The 24,044-nt window shown below is 45.8% G+C and overlaps 1 protein-coding gene across 1 annotated transcript in view; it reads left to right on the plus strand.

Annotated features, from left to right (window-relative positions):
* The first annotated feature begins 2,295 nt into the window (after window positions 1-2,295).
* LOC138742316 (heparan-sulfate 6-O-sulfotransferase 1-like) overlaps window positions 2,296-24,044 on the plus strand; it is a 330,538-nt gene continuing 308,789 nt past the window's right edge. Inside the window, exon 1 of the mRNA XM_069896583.1 lies at window positions 2,296-3,209. Coding sequence (XP_069752684.1) covers window positions 2,689-3,209 — 521 coding nt within the window. The 5' untranslated portion in view covers window positions 2,296-2,688. The remainder of the gene's footprint in view (window positions 3,210-24,044) is intronic.

Here is a 24,044-nt window from a genome sequence, read left to right on the forward strand (position 1 = left end):
CTAGAAGAGCTGCATATTGCAAGCCTCTGTCTGGGGCTTGAACTTGTGTAAATACTGCTCAGAATTTATTGCGAATGGGATGTGTGTGAAAGAAAAATTGATGTTATTCTGAGATAATATATATTTTGTGGGAAAATATGTTGTGTTGTGAATGGTAACAGATAGGTGGACTCAATTATACATCTGCAAACTTCATGAAGGATATATGTGAACATGGGGGGGGGGGGGGTGGGAATGGTATTTAAGGCTGAACAGATGAAAAAAAATGTTGCAAGGAGGGATTAATGAAAGAATGAGGTGTGGAATGAAGAACTGCTACTCTTTGGCACCTCCCAGTGGTTAGATCTGACAACAACCTGAGAGAATGTGAACTGCCCCAAATGGCTTCAAGAATGGCTGGAGGCAAAAGGCTGAAGGCAACAATGAACATGATACATGGGTGTCATCAAACATTAAATTCATGACTTCAGCCGAGTTGTGCGGTGTGGGACTGTCCCACTGTTACAATGGCAGCAGGCTCTGTCCAAGCCGATGCTTCCCATTTGCTGATCTTGAGCGAAAGAAGAATGCAGATGCAGCCATCATCCGTTATCTGAGTGGAGTTTAGAATAATCCCACAACGACATGTTGCATAAACCAAACTATTTGAAATAAAACAGGTCCCCAAAGAGCTCTGGCTTGGCTGAAATGGAATTTGTTAATGATACTTTTATGGACTGCAGACATCTTTTGGACGTGTCATCACTGAGCAAGACTGGCCAGGGAGAGCCCAGATCTGACTGACGAGGTGTCACAGTGGGATTTTTTGAATGTGCTGTTAATTTATCGGAGTCAGCTGGCTTTCCCTCTCTGATAACTCATGGGCAACAACGTGATGCCCATCGTAAATATACAGTTGGCACTGATCGTGCCTGTCAACACAACTAAAACTACTTTGGATTGAGGCATTGGAGTCTGACCGAGACATAGGTGATATCTGGGTCAGACTCCAATGCCTCATTCGAGCTCCTTAGCCAGGAATCAATGCCTTTAGGAAACGAGAACAGGTAAAATTACTGAAGCATTCTAAAAATGCACGTCATACATTCAAATATTTTTGAACCCTGGTGACATCCCAAATATTTTCATGGAAGTCAAGTAGGAGTTTGTCTTGAGTGTTAAGATAACTTTAAGTTGTGGACATTGGGCTAAGTCTAGATTTTGGAAAGAAAGAGGTGCAGACGAGACTGGGAAGTGTTCAAGATTGAATTTTGCTGAACATTCTGTCGTGTCCGAGCAAGATTAACTATCCTGGCCTGTCCCTCGCCATATGGGGATTCAATTACAGCACCACCAACAAAAAAAAACACAGGGCTGAGGGAATACAGAGAGAAACATTCTTAGCTAATTGCCAACCGCCGACTGGAGGGCGAGATTAGAAGAATAATCGAAGACCAAAAGGGGACCAGGTTGGAATTCAGCGGGATATTACTGACACCCACTTTAAAATACGACCATATTCAAGTGAAAAGGAAAGCAATCCCAAGTACTTCGTATTCACGTTTATGAAGATAATGCATGGAGTTACATTAATAGCAAAAAGGCTGAAGTATCACGTTATATTTTTTATAACTATTATCCCAGCCAATGAACTTAATGGCAATGTGCTGCGGAGAATGCCAACAATTAGGCTGTGGCAATGAAAGAGAAGGGGAAAAAAGTGTGAAATGTCGACTGTTAAAACCAGAGGTTTGCAAAGCCCTGGACTGGACTTGAAGGGACTTCCCCCCCCCCCCACCTTCCTCTCTCTCTCTCTCTCTCTCTCACAGGGTATCCCAACCCGCTGTGCAGGAGAGGTGGGAATAAATCAGTTCAAAGACCAGCTCCCTCTGAATGTTGACCATCCCTGGTAACGTTCCCCTCCCTTTTTTTGATATCGCTCCTTGGAAGCCACTGCGCCAGGTTGATGGGCAGAGACTGTTGCCCCCCCGGCCGGACAGAGCAGAGTCCGTCCGCGCTCTCGAAAACAAAACAAACGCCCGGAATATTTTCTGCTTTTATTCGCGATCGGCTGAAAAAAATCTGCTTCCAGGGTGATGGTGGGGGGTGAGCAGCGGCCAATATGAACCGCTGGCCCGTGAACTCCGCGGGATGAGAGATCGACTGATGGGACCGTGCAGTTCTCAGCGACTCCTGGTGTGGGCGCGCTCCGCAACCAAACTGGTTTGACGTGCAATCACTGCCCCCACCTCTCCTATTTTTTTTACCCCCCCCCCCCCCCATATCAGGTTGAGAAGGCAGTGTGGCCGCTGTGCATGCTGGGTTGAGGAGGATGGTGAGGGTAGTGGCTCAGCGGCGGCGGCGGGAGGCGAGCGGGCGGCGGGAACCGTGGAGGCGATGTGCCCGCCGGGCCGCCGCGAGCGGGGTGTGTGCGCGCGCGTCCGCGCGGCGAGGGAGAGCCTCCGCCAGTCGCAGCCGGCGAGCCCCCAGCTCATTTCCCCTCTGCTGACTTCCAGCGGCGTGGCGACCGACTCCTCTCCGCCCTGGCCACGCCGGGGGAGGGCTGCTTGATTATCTTCCTCCTCCGTTCCCCGCCGCCCAAGAGGAAAAGGAAGAGAAAAAAAAAGCCCCCCCCCCCCCCCCAGTGTCTTGTCAGCGGCTTGCTCGTTCCAAAGCCCTCCCTGCCTCTCCTCAGTGAGATGGTAACCCATGAAGCTCCCTGTAAAGAACATGGTTGAAAGGACCAACAAATTCATTCTGATCATTGCCGGATTCGCGATTTTCATGGTGATCCTCTTCCAGTACGTCTGCCCTGGGACCAACTGCAGGATCGCGGGACCCCGGGGTTTCCAGCCCGACCAGGCGGTGGATATCTTCCCGACCCCCGACCCGCACTACGTGAAGAAGTACTACTTCCCCGTGCCCGACCTGGAGAGGACGGTGGCTTTTGACATCAAGGGGGACGACGTGATCGTCTTCCTGCACATCCAGAAGACGGGAGGCACCACGTTTGGCCGCCACCTGGTGCAGAACGTCAAGCTGGAGGTGCCCTGCGAGTGCAAACCCGGCCAGAAGAAATGCACTTGCTACCGACCCAACCGCAAGGAGACCTGGCTCTTCTCCAGGTTCTCCACCGGCTGGAGCTGCGGCTTGCACGCTGACTGGACCGAGCTCACCAACTGTGTGCCGGGGGTGCTGAACAAGAAGGAGAGCAAGAGCAGAACTTCGCGGTAAGTCCAACCCCCCCCCCCCCCTCCCCCACACTCGCCAGCAGTTTGGTTTGGAAAGACACAGCAGGTCAGCCAGCTTGAGGGGTAGAGGGTGGGGGGGTGGTCGCTGGCCTAGAGTCGCTTCGCCGGGAGTTCAATTGCAATGTGCTTGCTTCTCCATCTGCCCCCACCCATGTGCATGGTTCAACTTTGGAGAGTTGCTGCGTCTACGAGCGATGCATTTGGGATACTTGGCTTGGAATGGATTGTGTTTGAGTAAATGAGCGAACCGCCACTGGAATGAGTGGATCATTATCGATTCATAGTGTCTCCCCACCCCCGGCCCCTTCTACCCCCTCAGCCTCTTCCCCCGGCCCCTTCCCCCTCAGCCTCACCCCCATCAACCCCTTCTCATTGGACCCTTCTACCCCCTCAGCCTCCCTCCCCCCAGCCCCTTCTCATTGGCCTGTTCTACTCCCTCAGCCCCTTCTCATTGGCCCCTTCTACCCCCTCAGCCTCCCTCCCCCAGCCCCTTCTCATTGGCCCCTTCTACCCCCTCAGCCTCCCCCCCCGCCCCTTCCCCTTCCCCCTCAGCCTCACCCCCATCAACCCCTTCTCATTGAACCCTTCTACCCCCTCAGCCTCCCCCCCAGCCCCTTCTCATTGGCCCCTTCTACCCCCTCAGCCTCCCCGCCCCTTCTCGTTGGCCCCTTTTACCCCCTCAGCCTCCACCACCCCCCCCTCATTGGCCCCTTTTACCCCCAGTTCTGCTGCTATTGTGTGAAACGTCAAGCAAGGAGTTCAACTTGGAATATTCTGCTCTGTTGTGGATCTTGGTCCAGTCTCCACTTGGATTCAGATCTCCCACAATTGATTGAAGCATTTTGGTTCTGCCTCTGCAAATTTCAGTGAGGGAGGGCAATTTTTAAATTCAACTTTTTTTTCCCTTCAAAAAAAACCTGGTTTTTAAATAGCATCTTGGTAACATACTTTTTGATATTTGTTTGTGATGTGCCATATAATAATGAAATAATGCTGTTGTCTGCTGCATTGTGTTACTAGCCAATTTAAGAGTTTAATGACCAAACCTGAATGGTTTGTGTGTGAAAATTAAGCAAATGCCACATTGCAGAAGAGCATGTTGCTGTTTCCATATTCTAGTGTGGGAGGCGCCAGAGAAGCATTTGAGGCAGGGACAACTTGGAACATTTTATCTAAGGCATCAAGAATGCTTCTTCAGAGAACTCTTCTGTTGTGGCAGTCTGTGTATGAGTGAAGTGGGACAACTTGCTGTCTGTTGGCCTGGTCCCTAACTTCAGAGGATGGCGCTCACCATTCTCTCTCATCTGTCTCACTCCCACCAACCCTTCAACAAACATTGCTGTTTGTGATTTAAGCCCTTGTCGGCTTCTAAACACTTCATGTCACTGTCTTCAGCAAAGCTTGGGAGGGCAAAGCAAAATCCCAAGGTACTGAGGAAAGACAGCAAGGCCACCTTAATGCACACACACTTGTGCTGTGAAATGTATTAGGCAGTAGGTGGGTGGGTCCCAGGGCACCAGTAGTCCCACAACACTTCAGAAGCTTTGAATTTATGATATCAAATAAGCTACTGATCTGTGACTGAATTGTCAGTGGTTTTTCAGTTCTCCTTTGCTCATTCCTTGTTTTTGTCTTGGCTTAAGATTGTTCTCGGAGGACAGACGCATGCATTTGGGTTTATTTCAAATTTGTCTGGCAATAGTGACAAATGGTTTTAAGTATTCTTAAATGCAGCAAATTATTAGCAAAATCTGTCAGCAAGAAATTGCTTATTGCTTTTTATTGTAATGTGGGATTGTTTTCATCTCTCGCTTATCCTGCCTCACTGCAAATCTGTGATTTTTGCCTAACCTTAATTAATGCTGACTGATTGTGAATTTCTCCGTTTGAAAGGAATCACACCTATTTTTATAATGGAGAAATGGTTATAAAATGCTTCGCAGAAGGAAAATGCTTTAACCTCCTTACCTCTCCCACCCCAATTTCTAAAGCTAGCTTCAAACCTGTCAGTTTCACAGCTATTGCGGCAGCTTCTTTGAGAGATGCTGTTCTGTCTTTACTGCTACCTCAGCTGAGATTAGCTTAGCCACCATAGATAGAGGACTGCATCTGCAATTTTCCTAATCTTTCTTGGCTTTATTCCACACAATAGCTCACTGATGGAGCCATCAGGGGAGCTATTTCTTTAGCAGAGTTATTTACTAAGTCTCTTTGACAACGTTTTTATTGTTGTGACCTTTTCCCTTATTTATTATAAAGCAGAGAAAAGTGGTGGCGTGGAGTCAAAAAGTTGTACTTTTGCAAGGGAAATCTGATTTTAAAAATATCAATTCTTCTTTTTAAATCTCTCTATGGCTTGTCATTTTCAATGACTTTGTTCCTTGTCTCTGGAACTTCCCAGTACTCCTCTACACCTTTCCAAGATTACTGCAGTTTGCCATTTCTACTGCCACCCCACCATTTTCATTGTTCCCTCATTAGGCCAAGGCCCCAAGCCTTAGCATTCCACCCAATGACCCGCTCCAGCCTTCTTCCCTTTAAGGAATCTGTGATCAACGTCCATGGCTTGATGTCATTTCTCTGCCAAAGCACAGGCAATAGTTTGAGGTACGATTGAAATGTATGATATCATTGGAATGAACAGGATGGGCTCAATCATTTAATTTGAGGGAATATCTACAGAAAATGAATAACAATTCAGATGGAAAGAGGCAGCAGTTTTGGACCAAGTTAACCATGTGCCAGATGTCAGAAATGAGTCCAAGCTGAAAGAGGAAAAGATCTAAAACATAGTCAACGGGAGCAAAATGACGGATGATGGACGAGAAGTAAAAGACAAAAGTTTTCAGACACCATGGTTGAAGTAAAAACACACTGTTGGAGAAACTCAGCAGGTTAAAATATTGGTTATGTATTTTTATCTTTGCTATATAGCAGATGATGGATTAAGCAATGGGACAGTTGCCAGGCACCATCCAAGTAGGATAAGGGAGGGGAAGGAAATAAAAATATAATTACTGATAGTGCAACTTATTTATGCCACATCCAAGGGAAGAGATGAGGCAGAAGACCACTGGGCTTAACAGGTTCATGTTCCACGTGCAACCAAGCAAAAAGTAAGAATCACGAGGCTAGCATTCTATGAAGGTTTCTAAACAAATATTTGCATTTTTATGGGTCCTTGCACTGACATTAAAGTGCAAAGTTCAGTCTAACTTCCCTGTGTATAACCCGCAGCGTCTTCATTCCCTGCTTCATATTGCTCTTTGTTCTCTCCATTAAAACAGAAAATGGTGGTGTAAAGCTAACCCTGCACTGGTTCCAAAGGAAACTGCATCTCCCCACTTGAACAGCAGAAACTACACCAGGCCCTGAGCTCCTTTTATTTGGAGTTCCGTAACTGCATTCTTCAAGGACAGGCAAAATATAACATTTGAAGCGAAGTTCAGTGTATGGAAAAACTGAGTAGTCATGCATTTTAATTATGGCAGTTTTCTAGGGGCTATCATTGAAAGACTGAAGATCAGTAACCTTTAATAGCGTACAGACCCATGACTGCTAATAGTTAGCAAATATCAGCCCATTATCTTCACGAGTAAGCCTGTTTAATTCTTATTTCATTTAAAAGCAGCAGAGTCCCTGAATAAACAGGTTTATTATTGAGTCCAATGGTCAGAAAATAAGATTACACACAGTAAGTTTGTGATAGGATCATTTAAATGTGGTCCAGTAATCAGCTTATGGGCAGACCCACTTTGAAATCTGCCAGAGTGAGTACATTGAGGTCACCAGTTTGTTTGCACTGGGGGGAAAAAAATCTGCTTGCAATTAGAAGTTAGGTTATTGGAAAGAATACAAAATAACCCCCCTCCACTCCGCCGTCCTTCACAATGAATTAGTTGAATTACAGTCCCACTCTGAAAATCTTTGGGATAACATAGCATTTCTGAGCAAATAACTATAATCTTGGTCTGAAAAAGTGCCCCAGAAAAGTTCAAATGAAGTGTGGATTGCAAGGTCGTCACACTTGGATCTTGGGGTGAGTTTACTGACAACAGATTAGGCTTTTGGCTTGAGTTGGTTAGTTAGTCATAATTTCACTCTGGATTGGGGGATCATGACATGCAAAAAATTAGCTGCTACATGTTCTGCTTTGTTGGGAGAACAAAATGGGAGCAGAGTAAGCTTGGGTGAATGAATTTTCACCATCACTGGGGTCTCTGTGGATCTGTTTCCATGACTTGATAATGACAATGTACATATTGCACTGAAATTCTTACTTGCTGCAGCTGAATGGGTACATTAAAAAAAAAAGCTGTAATAGTAAACTTAATACAATTTAAAAACCATGAAGGCAAAAGATGGATAATAAATGTTCACAGTAATCCTCGTGTAAAAAGACAATTTTTGTGCTGTTGAAGCAGTCTGTGATGGAGATAACAAGGGAAGTTCAAAACTCTGATAGCTGTTGGAAAGAAACTCTTAAACCTAGAGGTGCTGGTCTTCAGGCCACTCACTACCTTCTGCTCAGTACCTTTATAATGACAGTAGCTTAATTTTTGAGTACAATATAATTAACTACAAGACACCCTGGCAATCCTACAGCTTTGAAAGGTGTGTGTGTGTGTGTATGTATGTATGTATATATGTATATAAAAACAACAAGGTATTTTGTTGTCCTTTCAGTTTGAGCATTTCATTTGCTTTTGGAAAATGTATTGGTAGATTTTCTTTGTTGGCTCTGCGGAGCAGTCTTTGTTTCAGACTTACTCTGGAACCACTCCTCAACTCTTTCTCTGCATTGGTGCTGTTTCCTGCACCTGTGTGGAACTTGTCAATTTCATCAACTTCACTACTAACTTCTATCATGTCCTCACATTCCACTTAGACTGTTTTTGACATCTCTCTTCACTTTCTGGATCTATATGTCTCTATTTTAGGAGTCAAATGGTCAACTAATGTTTTGTGCAAACCCACAAATTCTCACATGGACTTGACTTCCTCCCACTGTCTCATGCTTTTTCTTTTTTTTTCCCTGCTTAGTTGCACGTTCTCGAGAGGAGTCCTTCTAGTGCAGGACATCTGAGGACTTTTTCCAGAATGCATTCCTCTCTCCCTTTCCCCACTGTAGTTGATGGAACCCTCATCCCTGCTCTTCTGCTTACATTCCACCTCCTCTTTTTTTTTTCCTTGCATTTAACCCTTCCAGCCTCCACATCCAGTTCTTTGACATTCCCATCAACAGCTACGTCTTTCTCCTCTCTATCCTTTGTATTTTTGGCAAGGACCACTCCCTCTATGGCTTCCTGGTTCCCTCCTACTCCCCTCACCCTGGGAACTTTCCACTGCAACAGAAGGAGGTGTATTACCATCTCTATAAACTTCTCCCATATCTCCATTCTGGGACCTAAGCAGCCAATACAGATGAGACAAAGATTGATGTGCGCCTCCCTGAACCTGTTTCATTGGGTCTCTTGAAGTGATCTCCTCCACATCGGCATGACCAAGCACAAACTGTGATCGTTTTACCGAGAAACTTGTGTCCCGTCCCCAGTGGCCACCTGGAACATCTGTTTGCAAGCCATTTTAATTTCTCTGATCTTAGGTCCTGCATTGACAAACAAGACCAACACCACCACCTAATATTTCATTAGGATTCTTGGCAATGATTCATGTCTGAAATGTTGATTGACTTGTAATTCCAATGGATGCTGCATGACCTATTGGGTTTCTCCAGCACCTTTGGCTATTGCCCACTGGCCCTCCCTTGTTTGGTTCCACTCTTCACCTCCCTTTCTTATCAGATTCCCATGAGTTTCTATAACCTTCAGGTCTTTGTTGCTGCCACTTAACATCTCCCAGCTGGTCACCATCTCTTACCTACTCAACTGACCATCTGACACCTCTTCCTCACCTTTGACCTGCCAGCTCTTGCCCCACCCCTCTACCTCCCTCCTTTCAATCAAATGAAGGAACTTGCCCCAAAATGTACATTTCCTGCCACGGCTGCTATCTTTTTTCATTGAGTTTCTCTAGATTTCAGAATCTTAAGCTCTATTTCTCCATGAAACATGATTTCTAGTATTTGGGAAGGCTTTGACTAACTTTGGGAAATGATGGAATGTTTTCTAGATTCCTCCCTTTCTCTCCCCCCACCCCTCCCACCCTCAACAACATTAACACCTTTTGAGGCCCAAGGCAATTTTAACAAGTAACATTGCCTTCAATTCATACATTTTCTCACACTAGGAAACACCAACCTCCTCCTCCAGTACATGGAGGACTACATCCGGGCCTCATGCACCCGCGATGAGCTCATCAATTTCACGGCCAATTTCCACCCTGACCTCAAACTCACCTGGTCCATCTCTGACCACACTCTCCCTTTTCTGCATCTGTCTCCATCTCAGGAGACAGACTCTCCACTGACATTTATTACAAAGCCTCTTAACTCCCACAACTATCTGGAGCACTCGTCCTCACACCCTGTCTCCTGCAAGGACTTCATCCCCTTCTCTCAATTTCTTCGTCTCTGCCACACTTGCCCCCAAGATGTCATCTTCCAGTCCAGAGCCTCGGAAATGTCTGCCTTCTTCCACAAACGTGGCTTCCCCTCCACCACTATTAACTCAGCAATCACCCGCATCTCCTCCATTCCCTGCTCATCTGTCCTAACCCCTCCTGCCTCCAGAAACAATAAACACAGAATCCCCCTCCTCCTCACCTACCACCCCACCAGCCTCGGCATTCACCTTATCTGCCAGAATGTCTGGCAATTGCTACAGGACCCCACCACCAGACACATTTTTCCTTCTCCCCTCTCAGCCTTCCGTAGGGACCGCTCTCGCCCTCCCCACCCATTGCCCACCCCAGCACCTTCCACTGTGGTCATAGGAGGTGCAATGTCTGCACCCACACCTCCTCCCTCACCATGGTCTGAGGTCCCAAACTGACCTTTCAGGTGAAGCAACACTTCACCTCCATAGAACTCATTTACTGCATCCGGTGCACCCTCTGTGGCCTTCTCTACATCGGCGAGACCGGTCCCAGATTAGGAGGAGATCGCTTCACCCAGCACCTCCTCTCCGTCCACAACAGCAACCTCCCTGTAGCCAACCATTTCAATTCTGAGTCACACTCTCAAGCTCACATGACTGTCCATGACCTTTCACACTACCCCACCCTGACTACCCACAGTTTGGAGGAACAACCCTCCAACCCCAGGGCATGAACATTGAGTTCACTGCATTCCACTAATAAGCTTGGTTCCCCCCACCCCTGCCAACTAGTTATTCCACTTCACACTTCCTCTCTCCACCTTACCTAAACTCCTCCTTTCCCCCCTGCAGTGTCCCCCCTCTCCACCTATCATCTTCCATCCTTACCACCCCCTCCCCTTCCCCCTTTTGTTCAGACATCTCTTATGTTCCCCCACACCTTGATGAAGAGCTTGAGCCCCAAAATGTTGGTGATGTATCTTCACCTTTGCTACATAAAGGCATTGATTGACCTGCTGAGTTTCTCCTGCATTTGTGTGGTTTTGCATAATGTTTTGTTCCTCTTATAATCTTGGGCCTATGAAGCACTTCACAGCCACTTAATCATTAATGTAAAATATGCAATCACCTCATGTAGGCATTCTCAAAGAACAATATGATCATTATCAGATCATCTGCTTCATCATTAGTGATGTTGACCTGAGGGTTAGATATCAGCAAGGACATCAGGGAAATCTCCCTGACTCCTTAGAACAGTGCAGGGGAATATTTTGTGCCCATCTGGGAAGGCAGCTGGAGCCTTGATTTATTGTCTAATCCACGAGAATGCACCTCCAGGACCTGCAGTAATTAAATGACCCACTAAGTGTTTTAGAATTTGTGATGGTCGTCATATTAATCTGCCGTCAATGTGTATCCTCCACAATGTAGTATTGTTGAATCAGAGCTCTTTGGCCACTAAATTCATTGTTGATTGAAAAGTTAGTGATTTTCAAATTGAGCTTGTGGCACCTGCTCAAGTGAGTGTCATAAAGATGGTGTAATTTTTAAATTAATTCCCATTTAAATGTAAGTTTCTGTTCATCTGAGAATAATCGCTGCATTGTGCCTTTTTCAGTCACGTGATAATAATTTTCAGTTGCAGGATTACGGTATATTTTCATGACACAGCTCAACAGGCCATTAACTGCATTGCTTCATAACTGCATTAAGCAGTTAAAATCAGCAGGTCCAGGCATTCCAGCCTGTTTAATTAAAAAGTTGCATGTATGAGCTGAATTCATCATTGAAGCATTGTTCTTCATCTTCTCTAGCCAAGCTTGCGACATCAACACATAATTACTGATGGATCTGCATTTGAGCTCACTGCAGGTTCTTTGTTTTTGCATATTCTTGTTCTTCTCATTTTTGTCGTAATTTATGCACGCCACTATTTGCTCCTTTGCCGTTTCAATGCGACACGCTACAGTTAAATAAGCAGAATGCTGTTGATGTTCCCCGCCCCCCCCCCCCATGTCAGTTTGAACTGAGGGGAAACATCCAGCAGTGTGATGGATTTTGCAGTTGTAATCATTGGTTGGTGGCTGCAGAGAGCAATACGGGCTACCTCAAGAGCAGAGTGAAGCAGTCCTATGTGTGGGTCTTCTGCTGATGGTGATAAAGGTTTCCCTCCCTTGGGTCTACGTTCGCAGTACACAAATTGATTTGACCACCATGAGTATTCAGCAGCGCTCTAACCTGGCTGTGGAACTATCAGTTTGTGAAATGGATAGATCTCTTCTTTCTTCCTGCCATACCTAGCTCTTGAAGTGGTTATCAACCAAGTGTAAAACCTGTGTAAAGATTAGGTACTTTCAAGGAGGGGAAAACACCCATCTGTAAAGGTTCTTCACCCTTGCGCCGGCTCCGAGGCGTCGAATCCAACCCTTCTCGGGAAAGGATAATCGCTCCTCCGCCTGACCTGAATGTTCAGCCGCTGCAAGTGGCTGCTTAGGGCCGGGCTATTGACGATGTCAGCCCGCGACCCATCTCCCCACTTGCCCCTCTCCTTCCATGACCCCCTCAAAGTAGGGGCTGCCAAGGGGCGGCCTCACCAGGCTGCTCTCTGCACCTCAAAACACAATAGAGCAATGGCTGTCTTCCCTGTCCGTAATCCCCCACACAGCTGGAACTATTCTGGGAAACCCAGTTTTTCCAGCTGCGTGGGGGATTATGGGTAGGGAAGACAGCCATTGCTCTACCGTATATTTATGACGGGTGGCATCAGTCGCCCCACCTCCATCGACTCCAGAGGGAGCTATGAGGCACCTCTCGATATGAATGGGACCTTTAGGGCTGCTCTCTGAAAGGTAAGTTTTTGATCCGATCTTGTAGTCAGCCTCCAGGCGGACGCCTGCCGCGTGAAGATGTATTTGGAGTCTCTTCTAGACTATCATTCTGGTATTTTAACATCTGGCTGTGCATTTTAGAAACCAACAAAACACAAGTCTCACATGGCTTCAGGGTATTGCATGTTAAATGGAGTATAATTCTGTGCTGAATCATACTGGGCGAAGACACAGGGGTTCATTCCATGTAATGAATTGCTACTTTTATGGGGAATAGCAACTGTTACAACTGTATTAAAATCCATGCAATTAAATTCCCCATATTGCAGAGGTACCAGTTAAGTAATCCTGGGGATAATGTTGGTATGCTGACTATTTTGTGTGGCTGGCATGATGCCTTGTTGAAAATCTTTTTAAACTCACTTGAACAAAATTGAATCATCTTATGGCAAAAAAAAACAATCTTGAGGGGAAAATTGTGTAATATCATTTGGCAGAGTATGTGTGCATTTAAGTTTGAACTCCTGCCAGCCAGAATCAACGTTGTCCTCAACTACTGCCAAGATCAGCCCACCCTTTGCCATTGTGGACCTCTTAGAACATAGAAGAGTACATAGCACAAGAACAGGCCCTTTGGCCCATAATGTCTGTACTGAACATGATGCCCAAATTAAATTTTAAATTTAGACATACAGCACGGTAACAGGCCATTTTGGCCCATGAGTCCGTTCCGCCCGATTAACCTCCACCCCCGGGACGTTTCAAGTGCTAGGAGGAAACCGGAGTCCCCAGGGAAAACCCATGCGGACACAGGGAGAATGTACAAACCCTTACAGACAGCGTGGAATTGGAACCCCAGTCCCGATCGCTGGTGCTGCTAAGGTATTGCGTTAACTGCTGTGCCAACCGTGCTGCCCTTAAACCAAAGCTCTTCACCTTGCTGATGATGCGTACCTCTGTTCCCTGCACATTCACGTGCACCTCCTGTGATTGATGATGGTATTTTCTGATCCATGCGAAAGATGCATGGTGTTTTCCCATAAAATTGAAGCAATGTGCACTTGATCTGTTTTGCTACTAATAGCCAAGAGCAAACCTGAAAATCAAGACACATCGTTTCGAGACATCTTTTGCATCCACCTGGGTGAGTCGTGAGTTTATCATTTGATTGGAAAAACAGCAAATGTCCCATTTTAATTATTTCAGAGTGGCACTCGAGTATCAGCCATTTATACCTAGAGTTAGCTGCAAATCCCAAGGCCAATTGGCTGAGATGCTCAGCGAATTAATATGAAATTTTAATCATCAATGAAGCCTTGAAGCATTAATAATAGTTCTTTCCAAATAGAACAAACCCTGTAAGTGAGACATCGGGGGCAAATAGAACAATTCCCTGGCCTTTTTTTAATAGCAAGGCCACTGCTTATAAACCACAGCAATAATATGGCCCTTCATTCAGAAGGCAAAGGATTATAAAGCACAGAATGGTGAAAATAAACTTGAAAAGTTTACTTTGGCATCTGGCAACAGTGTTTGTGCTTTGGGTGACTTGTCATAGCCGTGGGTAGGGGTTCATGGAGTCCGACTGAAGTGACACACAAGTTAAAAAACACAAAAAATGTTGGAGGAACTCGGCAGCTCTCGCAACGTCCATAGAAGGTAAAGATTCTTTTTAAACCAAAATTGACTTTATTCACAAATTATTTACAAATAGGAAAACTACTCAAAATCTCTTCCCAGATTTCCGTCACTGTACATTATTACATTCATTTCTATTTACACCATTGCCAACACTGTGGCACCTCCCCCCTCTGTGGTTTGAGGGCCTTCTCCTCGTCTCAGCCCCTCAATGCATGGTAACGGAAGGACACTAAACTGTGGTCCTTCCCCACAGCGCCTTCGCATTGGCTGAGCCAATGCTCAGCACATACTCCTGAAGCCTGGAATGTGCCAGTCGGCAGCATTCCCTCACTGACATCTGTGTGCTGAAAGAACAACAGGTTTCAGGCAGATTAAACTGCATGTTTCTCCGAGTTGATGGTCTTCCAGCAGTTCTGGGTGCCTGACTCGGTGTACGTCCCCAGCCACGCTGCTTTTGCGAATGAACTGTGACCAGGACCCTTGCATCCTTCTCCGCACACTTTTAATGAATGTGCATTATTGGACGGAGTTGGGAAACTCTCTCCACTCCACTGGAGACATTTCGGGGACAATATGCATTGTGGGTGATGTTCTGGTTGTACAGGAAGGATCTGACCGGAAGTGCTCCTCTCATCACCTGCCAGGCCAAGTCCTGGTGTTTGTTTGTGAGCATTGGCAAGGAGTCATTCTGTGAGATGACCTGGACAGTCTTCTCAGGGGACCACCCAATGTTGTCCATCGAGTCCTCCTGTTTCAGTGTCAAAGGACGTTCTGTGCTAAGCACTGCCTAATGACCGCTTGGTCAAAGGTCTTTGTCTAGAAAATCTTTTCCATGAAGCTAACAGGAACATTGCATGGCAGTGGGACCAGACCCATCCTTCGCAGCACCTGGGGCAGGTAGGACCTCAGTGCATAGAGAAACTTAGTGCTCTTTTGCTTTAGTTCCATGTACAGCATGATGCAGCTGCACATGGAGGTGGTCATTAGGATGAGGGCTACTTTGGTAGGCCCTTGCCCCCATTACTGGGCAACATGCCGACTCTTCAGACCCTTTCCATCTTGGATCCCTATATGAACTGGAAGTTTGCTCACGTGTCTGCCAGGATGGAGTTGGGGATGGGCCACACCTGCACCACATACAGCAGAACTGAGAGCACCTCTCACCTGATGACCAGGTTGTTTCCTGTTATTGAGAGGAGTGCCGTGCCCACAGACCCAATTTCTGGTGGACCCTTGCGATCCATTGCGACCAATTTTTTAATGCATGCCTCAGCCCCATCAAACCAGATTCCCAACACCTACAGGTAGTCAGATCTGACCAAGAAGAGCATTGTATCGCTCTTCCAGTTTACCCAGTTGCCTAATGCAGATTCAAAATGGACGCAGATGCTAATGAGTCTGCAGACCGACTATGTGTCTGAACAGAAGATGGTGATGCTGGGAAGCCTTGAACTGAGTGCCTGGCAACATCACTCCACTTGTGCCCTTGTCCTTCCCAAAGGATTCTATAAAGGGGTCTATGCGGCACATAAATAAGAGTAGAGAGAATGGGGAACTTTGCCTGACTCCAAAATTGATGGGGAAGCTATCTGTTTCCCACCCACTGATTTGTTTTGTGTTACGGAGGTCTGTATGGAGCAGTTTAATACAATTTCTGATCCCTCTCCAGAGCCCATTTTAAAGAGCTCATCCACCTGTGCTCTCATCCACCTGTGTGATATCTGGTCGAAAGCTGACCAGGCAGGTGTCCATTCCCCTGTCCTGCTTGTAGATGATCGTATCTCTGAGCAGCGGAAGGCTGTCGGGTTGGATCACCTGTCCCATGGCAGACTTTATTCGATTGGCAATAGCTTTGGACAGGATTTTGTAGTTAAATCCTGACATCTTCCTTCACCCCTTTTAGGTTGAAGATGAGGGTGATGATGCCCTTCCTCATGGTGTCTGACATGCTGCCTGATAGGAGCAACCTTCTGGAAGTTTTACCCCACCAGAGCAATGGATGGGGTCCAGTAGCTCCCCCAGGGTAATTGGGTGTTCCAGACCCTCCTGCTGGCCGTTATATAAGGCCTCCGTGATAGAGGACAGGAAGTTTTGGGAGGACATTCTGTCTAGCCTTGGTGTCGTAGTTTGACATAAAAGAATCTGAATGGCCGTCTGTGAGTATGTGACTGAGCCATCCTCTTCCTTAAGGCTGTGGATCGCAGAGCTCCCTCTGTGAATGTTTTGGAACAGGAAGTGTGAGCAGGTCTCATCCTGCTCCAGTATGCGGACTCTGGATCAGAAGATGACTTTGGAGGACTCCGAGGTGAATAGCACAGCTTTCTGGCTCTTCATCTCTTGGAGTTCCTCTCTCACACCCATTCCTCTAGACTGCAGAAGGGGTTGCTGCAGGTCAGTTTGTAGTTGGCTCAGTTCCCACTACATCTATCTTCTCTCTGAACATCTTTGAGAATAAAGAACCTCTTGATGTTCTCCTTGGCCACATCCCATCAGTTCACTGGGGAGTCAAAGAAGTGTTTCTTGGTTCTCCAACCAGCGAACTCCTCCTTTAGTTGCTCTATGTTCTCAGGGGTCAGCAACCACTTTCAGCTTCCATGTTCCCTGGGCTGCCTTCTAGTCCTCCTGAGGGTGACGGGAGCTGCGAAGGAAGTAGTGGTCAGAGAAGAACACTGGCATGACGCTGGTGGTTCTGACTGTGACGGCCTTTGACACGAAAACAATGTCTGTCTGAGATCGGGTCGAGCTATATGGTCTTTGCTGGAAGGCAGCCAGTCTTTTGCTCCACACGGGGAGGGGTACAAATTGATTAGCTGGAGAGGAGTGTCATGATGCGTTAAATGTGTGACGATCGTTTCTCTTCCACCTCCCCTCCCCCGACAATACAGGGGCCACCATTGTGACCATCTCTGACTTTCCGGAGGTATGGCAACCCACAATTCTGTACAAAGGTCTCATCTGCTTTGACTTTGGCAAGGTATTGCAAAGAGTTTACACACTGTAGTGAATTTGACACTGCACACGTTATTTTAAACCCCATTGTTGTTTATTGGAGTCTCCAGTTTACAATCCTTGAAGTCCATTGTCAATCTGCCTAAGCCCTCACGGCCACTGCTTGACGAACTGCAGCACCAATTTCCTCTCTGAGTTGGGTCTCCTCAGTCTAAGCTTATGGTGTTGATGGAATGAGATCTGTCTCTACTCCTGCTTCATCTCCTGGCTGACTTGTATTCACCTTCTCCCAGAGGTGGGAAACTGCCTCTGTACTGCTCCTGGTCTCCCTGAGCTGGTGGGCAATGGCCTCTGTTCTGCTCCTGGTCTCCCCGAGCTGGGGGGCAATGGCCTCTGTCCTGCTCTCCCCGAGCTTGGGAGTTGATGGTACATGCACTGCTCCTGGTCTCCCAGAGCTTGGGGGCGATGACCTCTGGCCCTAGCCGCACCTCGAATGGGGGAAGAATGGGTGCTGTACGTCCCACAGATGGGCTTGCTCATAACCTTTTTTGTCCTTTCTTTCCCCTCCTTTTCAGCAATTTCTCTACCTTCATCTGGCACTCGTGCTGGCTTTATCCTCCGAGGACAAGAGGTTGCTTGCTTCTGATTGCGCATTGACCCTTTTCTTCCCACTGCTTGCAGTGTTGGTTACCAGTTTATTCTGTCAGATTTTTTGGGTTTTCTTTCCTTCCTTTACTGTCTGCTATTTTTCCTCAGCAGCTCCCTCCTCGATTGATTCTGCCTCCTCAGGATGGGCTCCAGCCTCATGGCTGGAGTTTGAAGATTGGAGAGGGATGAGCTTGTTGTCTCCTTGCTGCACCTGGTCTCTGTCTCTACTGGGGCCTCTGTTGCACTGAAGGTTGAGGGGGTGTTGACCTCACAGGGCCTGTTGATGTTGGCTTTTCCCCCTCATTGCCTGTGCGTAGATACCTACCTGTGGAGATGGCCTGCTTCCCCACACAAGCTGCACCTCTTTCTCGTTGCACAGTCCTTCGTCTGGTGGCCTTCCTGCTTGCAATTCTTGCAGATGACTGCATTGAATTGGGCTGTCGTGTCCAGGTTTGTTGGGGTTCCTGCACACCCTGGGCTGCTGAACAGAGACCAAGTACCCATGGTACCCTCCACTGGCAAACACTGAGGTGGGGGGGGGGGTGGGTATGGATGATGGCCCCTTTGGACTCCTCTCTTAAGTTCACCTTGGCATTTACTTGCCCAAATTCCAAACATGTTTTTGACGTTCACATGTGTCCTTGACATAATGGCTTAGGAAAGTGAGTACGTTCACGTCTGGCACGTGTGAGTTGAGCATGTGCACCGTTATTACTTGTTCCTTCTGCGTCGGAAGGGTGAACATTACTTGTGCCAAAATTGGCGAGCCTGGAGCCACATTTCTTTCTCATAGAAGTCCCATCTTCTACTATCTCACTGGGGTCTTGAATGTCACATCAAAGTGACTGTTTTCTGTGACGTCCTGGAGGCAGTAGAGGTCCTTCTCCTCAAATTTGCAAACTTCCATCATGACCTTTCGGACGAAGAGGTCCTGGGAAAACAGTAAACCTTTGCTCAAGTCCTTCACTGCTATCCTGACGGCACTCTGATTTTTAAATTTTTTATCTGTCATCCTGAGGAGTTTGCTGCCACAGCTAATCGTGATAGGAGGTACAGATTTGGGCTTGACCTCTACTTCAAGGTATGAGCAAAAAGCAGGCAGGCGCCAGAATAAACTGGCTGGGGAAGGAGCACAGGCCAATAAACAAAGGTTGTAATTGGACATGGATCGGAGGACAGTTGAGGAAAAATTAATTGGGGAAGGGGGTGGCTCTGTGAATGCAGAGCTTGAGTAATGGAGACGTTGAGATAGGGGAATGGGAGTAATGGGGGGTGGGAAGTTGTTGTTAATGCCATCTGGTTGGAGGGTGCACAGAGGGAATAATATGTTCCTCCAATTTAGTGGTGGTCTCAGTCTGGCAGTGTATGAGATTATGGTCAGGCTTATTGGCGTGGGAATGGGGTGGGGGATTGAAACTGAATGAATGTTGCTTCAGTGGTGCTTTATTTTCTGCTGGGAGCCATTAATGTGTGCCAGGCTGTGTGCCAGGCTGTTATACTGAGCTGAGTGAACTGGAATTACCCTCACCAGATAACACGTATTGTCTCAAGGCTTCAGTCAGGGTGCTTTACCGTTGTTGACTTCTGTTTGGGCACAACTGCAGCCAGAATAGGTGTGGGTCTTTTCAATTTTTGTTTATTTGTCACAAAATAATTTGTTGTTCTAATTTTGTGATTTCTTCAACTTCTCATTTTTATTATTTAGAAAAGCATGGATCCTTCTATTTGGTTAGTGGAGGCAGAAACAATAGGGACTTCCAATAGATTCTTAGCTAGGCTATTGGAGTGAGGAAGAGAGAATTAGATTGTTGTGAAGTAGGTTTACATCGGTCGGCACAACATCGTGGGTGGATGGGCCTGTTCCCTACTATAATGTTCTCTATTCTAATGCATGTTTACTCTGTTAAGTTGATGATATGATAAAGCGTATGCTAAAAGGTAGTAGTAGCCACTTCAGTATTTTTTGACTTGTGTTTCAGTGCGCTGCTTTTAAATAAAGAGCAGAGCTGTTTTTCAGCATTTTGCGGTCACTTACCAAGCCACTTGATGAGGTTATGTGGTGTATTCTGTAATACTGGATGCAGCCTGGGAATAAACAACAATGTACATGAGCATTGTTGCTGTGGAAAAACAAGTGTTTGCCCTTTGCAGCGCTGTTGACCATTATCTTCTTCTGTTCCTCAGAGCTGGACCAACCACTTGACAACCACTGTGTGACAGTCTGCATGTACGAGATGTTTGTCAGGGTGTGAGAAAGTCTTAAATGGAACCATGAATGGGTCGCAATGCCCCTCAAGCATGCTACACGCCACCCAATAAGATTGTGGCTGAACCAGTGCCTCAAGTCCATTTCTGTTTAGACCCTGTTCTCTTTCATGCCCAAAACAATCGATCACTCTGATTCCCAGAATGTACTCAGTCATACTTTTTACAAGCCGGGTTTAATACGCCTTTAAAAAACCTCGCCTACCTGCGACGAAGGTGGATTGGGGGGTGAAGAGGGTCAGTTCAGACCCGTCTTTTATCTGCCACCGAGGTAGTATCAGGTGTGAGTGTAAAAGGGGCAACCCGTGCTTTGAGGTCCAAACGGGAAAGGAATGTAATGTCCCGCCTCTTTTGCTCCAAGAAGCCGGCTTACAGTGTAAAAGGACGAGCAAGCCGGCTTCCAGAGACTGGTCATGTAATTGGCAATAATGTAGGTTTTTTGTGTAAAAAGAGTAAGCGAGCGTGTGTATCTTTCTGAGGTAGAGAAGTCTGAACTCAACATGAAGAAATCTCCTCCACATCTTGAGACCAATTTTTTTCCCCCCCATCCCCTCCCAGCGAGAGAAGGAGGACACACTGCTGCTAGAACTTAGTTTCTTCTCAGAATTATCTACGTGTTTTCAATTTCTTAAATTTCATTAGACCATCCTTCATCCCAGGGATCAATATTAGGAACCTATTTAACTCTTTCCTTTGGGGAGAGAAAGGGATACTTTGTCTCCTCTTCAATCTATTTAGGCTACCTCAGTAAATATATTTAAGATTATGTTGGATAGATTTTTACATTGTCGGGGAATTGAGGGATATAGGGAAAAGGCAGGTAAGTGGAGATGAGTCTTTCATCAGATCAGCTATTATCTCATTGAATGGTGGAGCCAGGTGGCCTAGTCCTACTCCTATTTCATAAGTTCTTGTGGACCTGGACTAACATGCCCACTTACCTATCAGTTAGCTGGAACAATCGTCCAGTCACATTTTTAAAAATCTTGCATACAAATTTTAATGAGCTTTGAGGCATGCTACTTTTCCAGGATATAAACTGTTTCCTTCTCTTGCAACAGAGACATTAAATGTATTCATTATCTACAAAGTGGTTTGAAACATCTAGGGGTTATGAAATGAACGAAAGTCCTTTCTTTTAGCTCATTTTGTATTTCCTGTAGAAAGATAAATACTTCAGTAAATCCTACACTCCACACTTCAAATCTCAATGGATGAAAAAGCAGTTGGTTTCAAACATATTTTAAGCTGTGTTGTGAGGTCTATAGCTGAGCTTTTATGAATACAGTAAAATTCCTGTTATCTGGAATTCAAGGAACTGCCCAAAAAAAGGGAAAAATAAATAGGTAAAAAATATTGTTACACGACACGTAACAAGGAGCAATAAACAATGAACCAGACAGTGTTTAATTTTAAAACACTGATTTTGTTTCTAACTCTTAGACTATAATCTTTTAAACTAAATCTTTCCCCAGCTATGCACAGGTGTCTCGTGCGTGCGCGTGTGTGTGATATACAAAACCATTACAGTCCAGGCCAAAATCTAGAAAGTTGCTTCAAAGTTCAGTCTTTTAAATTCAGTGGTGAAATCTAGGCCTTTGAAATTTGGTGCCCAGAATTAATGTTGAACTGATGGGAAGCCTGAAGTTGTGGTTGCTACAGACTCATGAATTCTTCTTGCATTGCCTTTGATAAAATGTCCACCAATGCAAGCTTTGGTCATAACACAGGCAAGACTTGAAGTAGGCGGCCTCCATGAAGCTTCTAAGACCCTGGCACCAGTCTCTGCAAGTACCTTCACTGCTGGTCACTTTTAAAATGAACCGGTCTCTCCAAGTGATCTCCACTGTTAGTCACAATCAAAATGAAGCACTTTGCTTTCCAAAAGACCCTCCTGGCAGAGATCACTCCACCGAAAAGGCCCAGATAGTCACAGATCATGTTTTGCTCTGAATTCCACAGAACGGCCGGCCACTAGAGCTGCTTCAAAAGGCTCTGTTCTCTCCAGCAGTCGGAATGATTCTCCCTTTGCAAAACCACAATGTCTTTGGAAATGTATCGAATTCTGGAACAGACTGCGACAAACCTCCCGGTTCTTCCAATGTATCGAATTAATGCTGGGCTGTGATTTATGTTCTGCTTGGTGCTTGTGTGAAATGTTAACTGTGACCATTCAATCTCACCTGTCTCTACTGTCCCTTACAGTGATGATCCCATTTTACTAAAACGGGAACTTGTAATAATATGGAAGTTTAAAATTGGGGTGCTTTGTCATTAGTTTGCCAAACAGCCAACACTCAGTCTTAAGCAACCTGAAAGTTCACTTATTTGGCATCTACCAATCCCCATAGGTGCTGAATACCAGGGGTTTTACTGTAGTATTTATAAAAGCTCCCCCTCCCCCCAACTTTCCTCAATAGAGTATAATTTCTGATGCTGATCTTCACACTGAAGGAAGGTCGTGAATGTCCTTGAAAGGTTGCAGTGGAGATTTATCAGAATGGTTCCAGGGCTAAGGGATTTTAACTACATGGTTTGGTTGGAAAAGGTGGGACAATTGTCCTTGGAGTAAAGGAGGTTGAGAGGAGATTTGAAAACTCTGTAGACAAAGAAAATATACTTCCATTTGGTGAGTGTAAAAGAACTAGTCATAGATTTGAGTTTTTTTATTCTTTGTATTGCACAGTTTATTTACATTTATTATTTGTTTACTGTTCTTTACTTGTGCACATAGTGTAGAGTTTTGCACTATCAATAGGTGGCAATTCTGCTTCACCCACAGAACAAAGAATCTCGGAGTTGTATGTGACATCATGTATGTACACTGACGATAAATTTGAAATCTGAGAGCTGGGTTTTTTGAGGGGGGGGTAAGAGGGAAGGGAAAGGGGGAGTGTGGTGATGCAAGGGAGAGGTTTATATACAACAAGGATCAAAGAACTAGAACTTAAAGACTGTGAGGGATGGAGGAAGTGAAGACCATGATTTTAGAAGGCTTTTCCTGCATTTAAGTTGATGCAAAACTTTTTTTGTTTTGGTGGTCATACCGACCAAGTCAAGTTCATGTTTATTGTCACACATTCTGAGGTATATTGAGAATATTTGATTTGCTCGTCGACTTTTTTTTACATATTTAACCAATTACATACAGATCCGTGTTCATCTATCAATGGATTTAATCAATTAAAACCTGAGTCTAACACCAACATTTCTCATCTCATCATTTACCTCCATCCCTTGACTCAATCTTTACCTCGTGCTGGGTTGGAAAAGCAGCCAACGTCTTATGAGATCCTGCACCATGATGTTCAAGGACAATTTCTTTCCTGCTGTTATCAAACTCAAGAATGAACCTTACAGCAGTTTCCAGGGCAGGGAAACATCTAAGCTGTTCTTCTTCAAATAAATGTGGCTTCCCCTTCCCTACCATTAACTCACCCCTCATCTGCATGTCCTCTAATACCTGTATAACTTCCTTGGCCCCCTTACACAATAAAGACAGGATTCCCCTTGTCCTCACTTACCACACCCCAACAGCCTCTGCATCCAGCATTTCATCCTCTGCCATTTCAGCCACGTACTATGTGATCCCACCACAAAACATGACTTCCTCTCTCCTCATATCTGTTTTCCTTGTGGACCACTCCTTCTGTGACCACTGGAAATGCTACTCTTGTGTCCACACCTCCTCCCTCATCACCTTTTGGGGCCTAAACAGTTCTTCCAAGTGAAGCAACACTTGTGAATTTGCAGGGGTCATCTACTGCATCTGGTCAGTGCTCCTGTTGTGGCCTCCTCTACATCAGAGAGACGGTGCAGACTTGGAGATTGCTTTGTTGACCACCTTTGCTCTATCTGCTGCAATAGTGGGAATCTCCTAGTGCAACCAGTCAGTTTCCATTCCCATACTAATATTTCTGTCCAATGTCTTGTGCACTGCCAGACTGAGACCACATGCAAATTAGTGGAATGACCTCTCATGTTCT

This window comes from Narcine bancroftii, chromosome 9 (genome assembly GCF_036971445.1).
Source record: "Narcine bancroftii isolate sNarBan1 chromosome 9, sNarBan1.hap1, whole genome shotgun sequence".
NCBI lineage: Eukaryota > Metazoa > Chordata > Chondrichthyes > Torpediniformes > Narcinidae > Narcine > Narcine bancroftii.